Source organism: Leptodactylus fuscus, chromosome 7 (assembly GCF_031893055.1).
Source record: "Leptodactylus fuscus isolate aLepFus1 chromosome 7, aLepFus1.hap2, whole genome shotgun sequence".
NCBI lineage: Eukaryota > Metazoa > Chordata > Amphibia > Anura > Leptodactylidae > Leptodactylus > Leptodactylus fuscus.
In genome coordinates, this window is record NC_134271.1 from 154,197,510 (window position 1) to 154,212,136 (window position 14,627).

The window sequence follows — 14,627 nt, forward strand, 5'->3', positions numbered from 1 at the left end:
GAGCAAAATTTATCACCAACATGAAGTACAAAGTGTCACGAAAAAACAATCTTTGAATCACCTGGATAGGTAAATGCATTATGAAGCTAAGCTCATGTAAAGTAAGAGGTGTCAGATGTCAAAAATGGGGTGTGAGCATTAAGGCCCAAACTACCCTGCGTCCTTAAGGCGTTACCATAAGACATTTCCTCATCTTCCACAGATCAGTGGTATTACCCATCATGCACCAGCAGATGCTACGAATATTAAGAATTGACCATAATGTCCTGTTATCTTGTAAGAAAGCCCAATGATGTCTGAGACTTCATTTGTGTTTAAAGGGGCTCTATCAGCAAAATCATGCTGATAGAGCCCCACATATGCGTGAATAGCCTTTAAAAAGGCTATTCAGGCACCGTAAATGTTATATTACACTACCCCCCCCTCCAGTTTTAAAATAAAACCCTAAAAAAGAATATGATCTACTTACGGATTGTGCACGCTGGGTGGGCATTCAGGGTGCGCCGTCTTCTTCATCCCCGCCTCTTCCGTCCTCCTCCGGCGCTCGCGAGCGGACACTGATATAAAAAAAATGGCCTGGGCACATGCGCAGTAGCATGCGGCTTCTACTACGGCTACTGCGCAGGCGCCCAGGCCATTTTTTTTTATCAGTGTCAGTTCGTGAGCGCCGGAGGAGGACGGGACCGGAGGACATTGGAGGAAGAAGAGGCGGGGATGAAGAAGAAGACACACCTTGAATGCCCGCCCACCGTGCATGTTCGGTAAGTAGAGCACATTCTTTTTTAGGGTTTTATTTTAAAACGGGGGGAGGGGGGGGTAGTTTATTATAACATTTACGGTGCCTGAACAGCCTTTTTAAAGACTATTCACGAATATGTGGGGCTCTAGCAGCATGATTTTGCTGATAGAGCCCCTTTAAGCTGGTAAATGTATTTCTATGATACTGGTTCTGTAAAACAGCAGCCATTGTAGTTGTGATATGATGCTGGAAGGCCACGCCCCCTATGATGTCATCCCGCCTGTGCTTGGAGACAGAGTGAGAGAGAAGAAGGAAGTGACGAGATAGAGAGTGGCGGCCATATTGGCAGGATGAAAGAAGGACTAGCTGTGATATATGAAGTGTTTGTGGAGATCTCTGAGGACTTTCCTGTACAGCTTCAGCTGTAGATATATCAGCCCAGAGGCAGAGGGTAAAGAGACATCTAGTGGCCACATTACCAGAACTGTGCTCAGTGGATAACCTGTGAGGCTGACATTGTGGCTGAGTATATTGCCATTGTGGCTGAGTATATTGCCACCTCATACAGAGACTCTCGCAGTGCTGTTGAAGTACCGGACAGTAGCTGCAAACCCCCGGCTCACACCCCAGCTCAGTATATGGATCCCGCAGGACTGTCAGTGAGATCTGTTGTTGGACTCCATTGCATCTATCTGCTTTCCCGGCCTGCTGAGGAGAATTTCCTCACTTCAGAAATTGTGACAATTGTGAGGAGAAGACACTTCAAAAGAACAGAACGACTTTGGGCCCCACCGCGCGCTTCTACAGACTGTAAGCGGTATACCTGGACCACTGGGAAAAGGGGGGTGCGCACCCAAATGTGGAGTCAGGGTCAGTTAGGGATAGTGTTGTGCATATTGTTCAGAGTCCGTACTGCAGAAGCGGACATAGTCATAGTGGAAGACATTGCTAAATCTACTGTGACTTGTTCATACTACACTGTGTATTTTGCTTGTCCTTCCTCTTGTTATTTTACTGTTAATTTGCCTTTATTAACCTATAGTAAATACATTTTTCCTTCAACTTTACCGCCACGTCTACGCTCATTTCTGGTTGCGGAGTCCGAACCACCTGCCTTGCTCTCGGTTTACAATCTGCCCCGCACATACACACCCGGCATCTGGATTATTTAGTAATCTATCTTCATCTCTGGTTTGTGTCTTTCCAGTTGTCTTATTTCTTCCTCCTCCTCTTCAGACAATCCAGTGTACTCCAGCCTAGAACATAAAGCAGACAGCGCAGTATTAGTGACTTTGTGTGGTGAGGATTCTCTCCTGACGTCAAATTAGTCAGTAAATTGATCAGTCACAGATAGACACACCGAGTCCTGTACAATACTGAGCTGTGCGTGTGAGGAGTCCTGTACAATACTGAGCTGTGCATGTGAGGAGTCCTGTACAATACAGAGCTGTGCGTGTGAGGAGTCCTGTACAATACTGAGCTGTGTGTGTGAGGAGTCCTGTACAATACAGAGCTGTGTGTGTGAGGAGTCCTGTACAATACTGAGCTGTGCCTGTGAGGAGTCCTGTACAATACTGAGCTGTGCATGTGAGGAGTCCTGTACAATACTGAGCTGTGCATGTGAGGAGTCCTGTACAATACAGAGCTGTGCGTGTGAGGAGTCCTGTACAATACTGAGCTGTGTGTGTGAGGAGTCCTGTACAATACAGAGCTGTGCGTGTGAGGAGTCCTGTACAATACTGAGCTGTGCGTGTGAGGAGTCCTGTACAATACTGAGCTGTGCCTGTGAGGAGTCCTGTACAATACTGAGCTGTGTGTGTGAGGAGTCCTGTACAATACTGAGCTGTGTATGTGAGGAGTCCTGTACAATACAGAGCTGTGCGTGTGAGGAGTCCTGTACAATACTGAGCTGTGTGTGTGAGGAGTCCTGTACAATACAGAGCTGTGCGTGTGAGGAGTCCTGTACAATACGGAGCTGTGTATGTGAGGAGTCCTGTACAATACAGAGCTGTGCGTGTGAGGAGTCCTGTACAATACTGAGCTGTGCCTGTGAGGAGTCCTGTACAATACTGAGCTGTGTGTGTGAGGAGTCCTGTACAATACTGAGCTGTGTATGTGAGGAGTCCTGTACAATACTGAGCTGTGCATGTGAGGAGTCCTGTACAATACTGAGCTGTGCATGTGAGGAGTCCTGTACAATACAGAGCTGTGCGTGTGAGGAGTCCTGTACAATACTGAGCTGTGCGTGTGAGGAGTCCTGTACAATACTGAGCTGTGCCTGTGAGGAGTCCTGTACAATACTGAGCTGTGTATGTGAGGAGTCCTGTACAATACTGAGCTGTGCCTGTGAGGAGTCCTGTACAATACTGAGCTGTGCGTGTGAGGAGTCCTGTACAATACTGAGCTGTGCGTGTGAGGAGTCCTGTACAATACCGAGCTGTGTATGTGAGGAGTCCTGTACAATACTGAGCTGTGCATGTGAGGAGTCCTGTACAATACAGAGCTGTGCGTGTGAGGAGTCCTGTACAATACAGAGCTGTGCGTGTGAGGAGTCCTGTACAATACTGAGCTGTGCATGTGAGGAGTCCTGTACAATACAGAGCTGTGCGTGTGAGGAGTCCTGTACAATACTGAGCTGTGCGTGTGAGGAGTCCTGTACAATACTGAGCTGTGCCTGTGAGGAGTCCTGTACAATACTGAGCTGTGTATGTGAGGAGTCCTGTACAATACAGAGCTGTGTGTGTGAGGAGTCCTGTACAATACAGAGCTGTGCGTGTGAGGAGTCCTGTACAATACTGAGCTTTGCGTGTGAGGAGTCCTGTACAATACAGAGCTGTGCGTGTGAGGAGTCCTGTACAATACTGAGCTGTGCGTGTGAGGAGTCCTGTACAATACCGAGCTGTGCATGTGAGGCGTCCTGTACAATACCGAGCTGTGTATGTGAGGAGTCCTGTACAATACTGAGCTGTGTATGTGAGGAGTCCTGTACAATACTGAGCTGTGCATGTGAGGAGTCCTGTACAATACAGAGCTGTGCGTGTGAGGAGTCCTGTACAATACTGAGCTGTGCGTGTGAGGAGTCCTGTACAATACTGAGCTGTGCCTGTGAGGAGTCCTGTACAATACTGAGCTGTGTATGTGAGGAGTCCTGTACAATACAGAGCTGTGTGTGTGAGGAGTCCTGTACAATACAGAGCTGTGCGTGTGAGGAGTCCTGTACAATACTGAGCTGTGCGTGTGAGGAGTCCTGTACAATACTGAGCTGTGCATGTGAGGAGTCCTGTACAATACAGAGCTGTGTGTGTGAGGAGTCCTGTACAATACAGAGCTGTGCGTGTGAGGAGTCCTGTACAATACTGAGCTGTGCGTGTGAGGAGTCCTGTACAATACCGAACTGTGTATGTGAGGAGTCCTGTACAATACAGAGCTGTGTGTGTGAGGAGTCCTGTACAATACAGAGCTGTGTGTGTGAGGAGTCCTGTACAATACAGAGCTGTGTGTGTGAGGAGTCCTGTACAATACTGAGCTGTGTGTGTGTGAGGAGTCCTGTACAATACTGAGCTGTGCGTGTGAGGAGTCCTGTACAATACTGAGCTGTGCATGTGAGGCGTCCTGTACAATACTGAGCTGTGCCTGTGAGGAGTCCTGTACAATACTGAGCTGTGCGTGTGAGGAGTCCTGTACAATACTGAGCTGTGCCTGTGAGGAGTCCTGTACAATACTGAGCTGTGCGTGTGAGGAGTCCTGTACAATACAGAGCTGTGCGTGTGAGGAGTTCTGTACAATCCTGAGCTGTGCGTGTGAGGAGTCCTGTACAATACCGAACTGTGTATGTGAGGAGTCCTGTACAATACAGAGCTGTGTATGTGAGGACTCCTGTACAATACCGAGCTGTGCGTGTGAGGAGTCCTGTACAATACAGAGCTGTGTATGTGAGGAGTTCTGTACAATACTGAGCTGTGTGTGTGAGGAGTTCTGTACAATCCTGAGCTGTGCGTGTGAGGAGTCCTGTACAATACCGAACTGTGTATGTGAGGAGTCCTGTACAATACAGAGCTATGCATATGAGTACAGTACAATCCCGAGCTGTGCGTGTGAGGAGTCCTGTACAATACTGAGCTGTGTGTGTGAGGAGTCCTGTACAATACAGAGCTGTGTGTGTGAGGAGTCCTGTACAATACTGAGCTGTGCATGTGAGGAGTCCTGTACAATACAGAGCTGTGCGTGTGAGTACAGTACAATCCCGAGCTGTGTATGTGAGGAGTTCTGTACAATACCGAGCTGTGCATGTGAGAAGTCCTGTACAATACCGAGCTATGCATATGAGTACAGTACAATCCCGAGCTGTGTGTGTGAGGAGTCCTGTACAATACAGAGCTGTGTGTGTGAGGAGTCCTGTACAATACAGAGCTGTGTGTGTGAGGAGTCCTGTACAATACAGAGCTGTGTGTGTGTGAGAAGTGATGTACAATATTGATTTGCTCCAGAGCATCTCAGATAGTTTAACACAAAAAATTCTAAATCCATCCTGTACACATCTCTTATACTCACTGTAATTCCTCTATCCTGCAGGCTGGACTGGACAGAGCGGCCATCAAGTCACTGAAGTGAGGACCGGACAGACGGTTACCAGACAGGACAAGTCTCTTCAGGGACTGGTTATTTCTTATCCCAAACGCCAGCTGGGTGCAGGAAGCGTTTGATAGATCATTACCAGCCAAACTATAAGAATTAGAAGAGGAGATGTTGGTGACATGTACAATACACAGAGGGTTAGTATAAAATCTATTCATTGTGTATGTGGAGAGAGAATGTCACCTCTAGTGTGTGGTGGATGCCAGGATGATGGCAGCTATATGATATCTCCATTGCAATGGGGAACCTAGCCTCTCTGCTGCCTGAGGTGGACGATCAAAGGATGCCCCCCCCGGCACACTTCTTCCAGCTGTGACTTGACTCTGTAAAGTTTGCAACACAGACATCTTTGACACCCCACTTAGCTTATATTATGCCCCACAGTGGCACAATAGACTATGGGGAATAATAGAGGTTGCAAGGGCCACAGTGGACCCTGCAACCTCTATTATGCTCCACAGTTGCCCACTCAACTAATATGCCCCACAGTTGCACACCCATGAACTATTATTATACTCTTTTCGGACCCCCAAGTATAATAATCGGAGCCCCAGGGGAGGCGAGGGAACATAATAAACAGTGTTACTCACCTCTCCAGGGTCCGATGTTAATCCTAGCAGGCTTCGAGCCCATATGGTAATGTCCCAGACGTCATGTGGTTTGGGATTTTACCGTATAGGCCCAAAGCCTGTGCTAGCAGTACCATAAAGGTCCGAAGCCTGTGCTAGTAGTAATAGCCTGTTACTGCTTGCACAGGCTTCAGGCCTGTATGGTAATGTCCCAGACATCTGGGATATTATCATACAGGCCCGAAGCCTGTGCTAGCAGTACCATACAGACCCTAAGACTGTGCTAGTAGTAACAGCCTGTTACTACTGGACCAATGCCCTCTCTAACCCATCCAAAATATCATTACTAGTCGAGTTGAGATGGAGTTCCTTGTGCCGTACTACCACCACCTTGAATGACCTGACAAATCTGGAAACATGAACGTTCAGGACCCTCTTGGAATGATCTCAGACCATACCAGCACAACAGAACTGAAAAATCGTAGACTCTACACAAATCCTCTTTTATAAGTACTATAAGTTCGGCCAGTTTCACCCATTCCAGGTTGTTACCACCTGCATGTATCAGCACTATTCTGGACCACACGTAAGCTGACAGGCTTCTTCTTATCCTCCGCTACTTCTAACAACTGTCTTGGTGATGAAGCAAAATCTGATGATGTGGGTGCAGCAGATAGAGGTGGCCAAACCGGAAGACAGCCGTACTCAACATCCTTCGTCCCCGATGGGATCTGAAGAGACTCCTATGAAACTGGAGCAGAAGAGAGAGGCTGTTTCTCTTTTTGCCATGGCAGCCGAAGGTGTTCTGCGACAATGACGGGATGCCATGGAAGCCAAACACGACCCACTGGGTAGTCTCTGGACTTGACTATGATGACTCCTCTTCTGATCCGACCTGGACGAAGAGCTGCTGCTTGGGGTGAGGCGCCTGCTGCGACTTCTCCTCCAGAGGTGATTCCTGTGCCTGCTTGAACGCCAGACTTCTTCGCCGTGTCACCCCTGGCTGTGGCAATGACAGCCATCCAGACTCGGCCAGAGACAAATGGTCAGTGTGCAGCATCAGAGTGGTCTGAAAACCTCCAGGATGGGCCTCTGCTAACATCCTTGTCTTTCCTCCACTCCATCCTCCTGGAACCACAGGAATCCCTCCTGCCCTCCCCATATACTGACTAGGGAGGGGTGGGTCCACCGCCAGCACTCCCATGGGAATACTCCTACACCCATGTGTATACTGCTGCTACCACCCCCTGCAATCCCCCTCCCCCACCCTGTAGTAATCTTCCTGCTGGTGCCGGTACCTGCTGCTCCTGCAACCCTCCCCCCTCCTGTGCACATTGTGACCCTCGCTCCCTCCTAGAGTCTGTGGGAGAAGCAGGACAGAAAGCCCCGTTATCCCCTGAGGGCATGAGCATGCTGACGTCACCAGAGATGCGCAGGGGCCACTCCCTCAAGCACCACTTGTCCAGGTCACCAGAGGAAGAAATGCTGCCCCAAAGCCCCGCCTCCTGAAGCCCCACCCACCCAGCAGCACTGATACGGTCCATTCCCAAACTCTGCGCTCTCCAGCTCCGTAGACACCACATCCCCGGCTACTGCCAGCAGATGCAGACCCAGCATGCCCATGACCCTGGCTGGGCTCACCTTCCTCTATACATGCCTGACAGGCAGCCTGCTCCTCACCCAGCCCTTACCCATATGCCGCAATCACCCGTTGTTGTCTCGTGCTGGTGGGCTGGGACTGCTGTATTGCTTAGAGGTGGCCCCCACATCGATTAATTTTCTGCTTTTCTGCAGGACATCCAGCAATCAGCCAGAGCCCGGGCTGATCACCTGGTCCAGGATCAGCTTCTCCAGGAAATCCACCATCATGCAGGACCTATGTTCCTCTCACCAGCTCATGGTAGAAGGTGAGTCCCCACCTATGTGCCCCCTCCTTTAAGGACTATTACCAAGCTCCTCTCTTAACATGGCTACGTCACCAGCTTTTCAAATCACAACAAGGTCCAGCCAATAAGTCCAGAGGACTTTCCTAGTCAGTTTAGGGCTCTCCAAGGTGATATTTACATACACATATACTTATACATATCTTATACTCACTTTATATTCTCTATCCTGCAGGCTGGACTGGACAGAGCGGCCATCAAGTCACTGAAGTGAGGACCAAACAGATGGTTATTAGACAGGTCAAGTATCTTCAGGGACTGATTATTTCTTATTCCAGAGGCCAACTGGGTGCAGGACGTGTCTGGGAGATCATTACTACCCAAACTGTAAGAATAAGAAGATGAGATGTGAGTGATGTATCAGCAGTAGAGATGAGCAAACGCCGTTCGATCGAATAGGTATTTGATCGAATATCATGGCGTTCGATGTATTCATGCACAATTGAATACCAGGCTGCATACGCAGTAAAAATTCATGTCCCCTCCCACCTTCCTTGGCGCATTTTTTGCACCAATAACTGCGCAGGGCAGGTGGGACAGGAACTACGACAACGGAGGCAGTGAAATAAATTGATAAAACCCATTGGCTGCCAAAACATGTGACCTCCCATTCATAAGAATGGCCGCCGCCCTATTCGCTATTTCAGCGGTCAGAGATAGGGAGAGAAACATATCTGCTGAGGGCTAGATAGCGATTAGCCTCAGATAGGCAGGGAAGAAGTAAAGAAGAAAACCAACAGCTCAGAGCTATACACTGTAGGGACATCAGTCCAGCTTTCCCCGGACGGTGGAAAACAGGGATACAGAACAGTTACAACTTTACATATAGCGGAGAAACAGCTTTCGGTTTTGGCTGTCCGCACACAGAATAGCCGGAATACACAACAGTGACTAGTTAATATAGAGATGAAAAAAGCCTTGAATTTTTGGGGGGCCTGAAAAATTGCAGCAATCCACTGTATTAACAAGTTCATATAAAGCTGGAAAACAGCTTTTCTTTGTGGTATATAGACCATCAAAAAGGGAATAGTATATCCAAAATGCGCAAAGCTAGAGCAAGGGGACGGGGAAGAGGACGGGGGCGTGGAAATGCAGATGTGGAGCAAGGTTGCGCTCAACCAACAGCGTCTACTGCGCCTACAGCTCTGCGGCAGCAAGCATTACGCTTCTCCACAGTCCCTGGCTTGATGGCCACATTGAGTGGGCTGCAGGGTACAAACCTAAGTAGGCCCGAGCACCAGGAAGAGGTGTTACAATGGCTGGTGGACAATGCTTCCAGCACATTCTCCACCAGCCAGTCAGCCTCTACCTCAACTCCTCCTCCTACCCAACAGACTTCTCCTCCTTCCTCACAACATGCCCAATCTTCCCAGCAACCTAATCCCACCTTTCCCACCTCCCAGGAGCTGTTTTCGGCTCCATTCACTGGCCCTCTCTCTGTCCCACCACGTCCTGAATCACCAGAGGTAACAGATGAGTTCCCTAATGCACAAACACTGGAGCATCCCTTATCTCCTGTTGTTGTTGTTGACCAGCAATCGTCCCTCAGTGACGACGATGACGAGACAGTTGCCATCAGGGCAGCCTGTTGCCGTTGTTGTTGCACAAGAGGAGGAAGAGGAGCCGTTGGAGGATTTGGAAGAGGAGGCGGTGGACGATGAGGCCACTGACCCGACCTGGACAGGGCGGATGTCAAGCGGGGAGAGCAGTGGAGATGTGGAGGGAAGTGCAGCACCAAAGAGGGTGGCTAGAGGCAGAGGCATGTCCAGAGGCAGAGGACAGCTGCTTCACCGAAGCCAGGCCACAGCCAGCAGGGCCCAAAATGTTCCCTCTTGTAACCAGCCTAGAAAAACTCCCCCATGGAGGCCACGGGCTTCAGTAGTGTGGAATTTTTTTTATGTCTTTGCTGCGGACAAATATAGTGCCGTTTGCACACTCTGCAACTCAAAACTGAGTAGGGGCTCTGAAAAGAGCAACCTCACAACCACTGCCATGCGCCGTCAATTGGAAGGCAAGCACTGGGCTCAGTGGCAGAGAGCAAACGCTGTACTACCATCGTCCGGCGTTGCCGCCACTGCCTCTCCCACTCTTGCCAGTGCTGGCACTGCAGTCCAGACCAGCAGCCAGGAAACCTCCACATCTTCCTCCACCACTTTGGGGACTTCTCCCTCATCCTCCCCTTTTCCTGCTTCAGCTCCTTCTCCTGTCTCAGCTCCTTCTCCTGTACCATCATGCGCCTCCTCAAAACAACCCACCATCTCCCAGACTTTTGAGCACAGGCAAAATACAGCACTACCCACCCCCATGCACAAGCCTTAAACGCGCACATCTCCAAACTGCTGGCCCAGGAGATGTTGCTATTCCGGCTTGTTGAAATTCAGGCCTTCCGTGACCTGATGGAAAGTGCGGCACCTCGCTATGCCGTCCCTAGCCATCACTACTTCTCCTGGTGTGCCGTCCCCGCCTTGCACCAGCACGTGTCACGCAACATCCCGCGGGCCCTAAGTTCCGCGATTTGCACAAAGGTCCACTTGACCACCGATGCGTGGACAAGTGCATGCGGACAGGGATGCTACATTTGACTGACGGCACAATGGGTGAATGTAGTTGAGGCTGGGAGTGGGTCACAATCTGGGGCGGTCTACCTCATTTCCCCGCCCAACATTCCTGGCAGGGGCTCTGAACCACCACCCTCCTCCTCCATCACATTGACCCCAGCTACCAGCTGGAAACACTGCAGCACTGGCGTGGGGAGACGTCAGCAGGCCGTGCTGAAGCTCATAAACTTGGGTGACAGACAGCACACTGTCTCAGAGGTGAGGGATGCCCTCCTTGATGAGACGGCAACATGGCTTTCGCTGCTGCACCTGGGCCCAGACATGGTCGTGTGTGATAACGGCCACAACCTGGTAGCGGCTCTGGAACTTGCCAACCTCCGACACGTTCCATGCCTGGCCCATGTGTTCAATTTAGTGGTGCAACGGTTTTTGAAAACATACTCCAATGTAGCCGAGCTACTGGTGAAAGTGCAGCGCTTGTGCGCCCACTTTCGCATATCCACAGTAGCCGCTGCTAGCCTCCGAAGCCTTCAGCAATGCCTCCATCTGCCAGAACACCGGCTGCTGTGCGACGTCCCCACACGCTGGAACTCGACGTACCACATGGTGAGTAGAGTTTGTGAGCAGCAGAGACCCTTGATGGAGTACCATCTCCAAAACCCTAGGGTTCCTCAGAGTCAGCTCCCGCAGTTTCTGCACAATGAGTGGCCATGGATGGCATAACAATGGTGCGGAGGAGCATAAATTAGAATAAACTCCCTGTATAACTTGTCCCCACATGTCTCCTCCTGTACACATCTCTTATACTCACTGTAATTCCTCTATCCTGCAGGCTGGACTGGACAGAGCGGCCATCAAGTCACTGAAGTGAGGACCGGACAGACTGTTATCGGACAGGACAAGTTTCATCAGGGACCGGTTATTCCTTATTACAGAGGCCAACTGGGTGCAGCAAGTGTCTGGGAGATCATTCATAGCCAAACTGTAAGAATAAGAAGATGAGATGTATCAGCAGCTGTATCACACAGGATAGGATTAGATACACAGCTCAGTAGACAGTATCAGAACCGCTTCCGGTAAACAGCAATGAGTTTCTTACAAGGCTCTGCTGGAATTTTAGACCATTCTTCTTTGGCAAACTGCTCCAGGTCCCCCCTGAGATGTGAAGGGGGCCTTCTCCAAACTGCCATCAAGAGATCTCTCCCCCACAGGTGTTCTATGGGATTCAGGGCTGGACTCATTGCTGCCACTTTACAAGTCTCCAGGGCTTTCTCTCACCACCATTTTCTAGTGCTGACCTGAAGTGTGTTTTGGGTCATTGTCCTGCTGGAAGACCCCTGACCTCTGAGGGAGACCCGGCTTTCTCACACTGGGCCCTACATGATGCTGCACAATGTGTTGGTCGTCTTCAGACTTCATAATGCCATGCACACGGTCAAGCAGTCCAGAGGCAGAGGCAGCAAAGCAACCCCAAACCATCAGGGACCCTCCGCCATGTTTGACTGTAGGGACCGTGTTCTTTTCTTTGAAGGCCTCTTTTTTTCCCTGTAAACTCTATGTTGATGCCTTTTCCTACTTTTGTCTCCTCTGACCAGAGAACATTCTTCCAGAACGGTTTTGGCTTTCTCAGGTAAGTTTTGGCAAACTCCAGCCTGGCTTATGTCTCTGGGTAAGAAGTGGGGTCTTCCTGGGTCTCCTACCATACAGTCCCTTCTCATTCAGATGCTGACGGATAGTACGGGGTGACACTGTTGTACCTTCAGACTGCAGGGCAGCTTGGACTTGTTTGGATGTTAGTCGAGGTTCTTTATCCTCCATCCGCACAATCTTGCGTTGAAATCTCTCATCAATGTTTCTTTTGCGTCCACATCTAGGGAGGTTAGCCACAGTGCCATGGGCTTTACACTTCTTGATGACACTGCGCACGGTAGACACAGGAACATTCAGGGCTTTGGAGATGGACTTGTAGCCTTGAGATTGCTCAGGCTTCCTCACAATTTTGCTTCTCAAGTCCTCAGACAGTTCTTTGGTCTTCTTTCTTTTCTCCATGCTCAATGTGGTCACACAAGGACACAGGACAGAGGTGGAGTCAACTTTAATCCATTTCAACTGGCTGCAAGTGTGATTTAGTTATTGCCACCACCTGTTAGGTGCCTCAGGTAAGTAACAGGTGCTGTTAATTACACAAATTAGAGAAGCATCACATGATTTTTCAAACAGCGCCAATACTTTTGTCCACCCCCTTTTTTATGTTTGGTGTGGAATTATATCCAATTTGGCTTTTTGACAATTCTTTTTGTGGTTTTCCATTGAAGACAAATTATATGAAGATAATAATACCAAAGAGTTTGTGATTGCAATCATTATCTGGAAGAAACTGAGTATTATCTGACAGAATTGCAGGGGTGCCAATACTTTTGGCCAACACTGTATGAAGGTGCAGTCAGCAGTTTATCTCATAGACATAACAATGGTGCGGAGGAGCATAACATAGAATAACATCCCTGTATAACTTGTCCCCACATGTCTCCTCCTGTACACATCTCTTATACTCACTGTAACTCCTCTATCCTGCAGGCTGGACTGGACAGAGCGGCCATCAAGTCACTGAAGTGAGGACCGGACAGACGGTTTTTAGACAGGTCAAGTATCTTCAGGGACTGGTTATTCCTTATTACAGAGGCCAACTGGGTGCAGGAAGTGACTGGTAGATCGTTATTACCCAATCTGTAAGTATAAGAAGATGAGATGTGAGTGATAAGGATAGGTGAACTTCTGAAGATTTGCTTTGTCAAAACACATGACGTCATGACACTTAGCATGCCATAACACCCCGGGCATGTGATGTCATAGAAGAGCGCCAGACTCCAGGCAATTGAAAATCTGGATGCAAAAGGTATCAAAGATGTAAAATGTTGAAATATGTCCCTAAATATGAACCTGTTAAGAGTGACAGCCTAACAGACCCTATAGGCCTATCTCAGGGCCACCGCCCTAAATGACATGTGCCCCCGACCAAAGTCTTACCCTTATAAGGACCAAGGAACCGATGACAAAGTTCCTATAGAGTATCAATATGTTGGAAAACTAACTGTGATAAAGAGAGGGATAATATCTGGGACATAAATGTAGAGCCATGCAAACCACTCAACAAATATAGAGTTCAGCCCTGCGTTTAACCAAATCACTACTGGATAGAACTGTGTGGATCCTTATTCAGTAAACGAAGGCAGACGTCACACTTGGATGAGTGCATATGGTAGAGCAGAGTAAAACGTTTTTCGGTCATACAATGACCTTCATCAGACTCTTGTATTTGTACAGATTGAAGTATTACCGCTGCTCTTGGCCTTCTCTATGCATATATCTCCACTCTGCCACCACTGCAAGCCTTTTTTTTTTTTTATCTTAAATGTAGATTGTGAGCCCCACACAGAGCTCACAATGTACATTTTTCCCTATCAGTATGTCTTTGAAATATGGGATGGAAATCCATGCAAGCACGGGGAGAACATACAAACTCCTTGCAGATGGTTTTTCTGCCCTTGGTGGGATTTGAGCACCAGGACCCAGTGCTGCAAGGCTGCAGAGCTAACCACTGAGCCACCGTGTGGCCCCCCACTGCAAGCCTTTTCTGACTGCTATTGGCAACATTGCAGGCCTCATACCAGGGTATGCACGGAGCTTGGAACTGTCATACCTAGCCGTCCATTGCGACAATACTTCAATCTGATGAAAGCCTAATGTAGTGTATTTAATAATATGCACCAAATGTTCCACTGAAAATCTGTATGGTGGAGAGACCGGTCAGAAACTCAGAATGCGGATGAACCCACACCGTCATACAATTAGAGAACAAAGAATGGACCTTCCCGTGTCAAAACGTTTCAGCAATGAAGATCATAATATCACCAATGGCATGAAAATTTTGGTTTTAGAAGAAGTTTCAAATCTAAGAAAGACAGGAGGATTTATGAGTACAAATTCATGACACTGCTTCAAACACTCCAGGAGGGGATGAATCTCTCACATGGTTTTATGACCCCTTACAGAAATCACTGACCTGAAGCAGCCATAAAAGACCACTCGTTGAACTGATAAGAACCTTGGGAACTGAGGAATTGTTTACTTGTATGTACCAATAACCTTACACCCTCCCATCTAAAATTGTATCACTATGTGT

At 48.7% G+C, this 14,627-nt stretch overlaps 1 protein-coding gene and 1 long non-coding RNA gene across 2 annotated transcripts in view; one reads left to right on the top strand and one right to left on the bottom strand.

Moving 5' to 3' along the window:
- The window catches only part of LOC142214380 (uncharacterized), a 572,210-nt gene that overhangs the window by 282,848 nt on the left and 274,735 nt on the right, over positions 1–14,627 (top strand). The gene's annotated exons all lie outside the window — the stretch shown is intronic.
- The window catches only part of LOC142214370 (NACHT, LRR and PYD domains-containing protein 12-like), a 54,579-nt gene continuing 41,834 nt past the window's right edge, over positions 1,883–14,627 (bottom strand). Inside the window, exons 9-13 of the mRNA XM_075283311.1 lie at positions 13,001–13,171; positions 11,256–11,426; positions 8,041–8,211; positions 5,291–5,461; positions 1,883–1,995 (exon numbers count right to left, since the gene is read on the bottom strand). Of these exons, the coding sequence (XP_075139412.1) occupies positions 1,908–1,995; positions 5,291–5,461; positions 8,041–8,211; positions 11,256–11,426; positions 13,001–13,171 (772 nt within the window). The 3' untranslated portion in view covers positions 1,883–1,907. The remainder of the gene's footprint in view (positions 1,996–5,290; positions 5,462–8,040; positions 8,212–11,255; positions 11,427–13,000; positions 13,172–14,627) is intronic.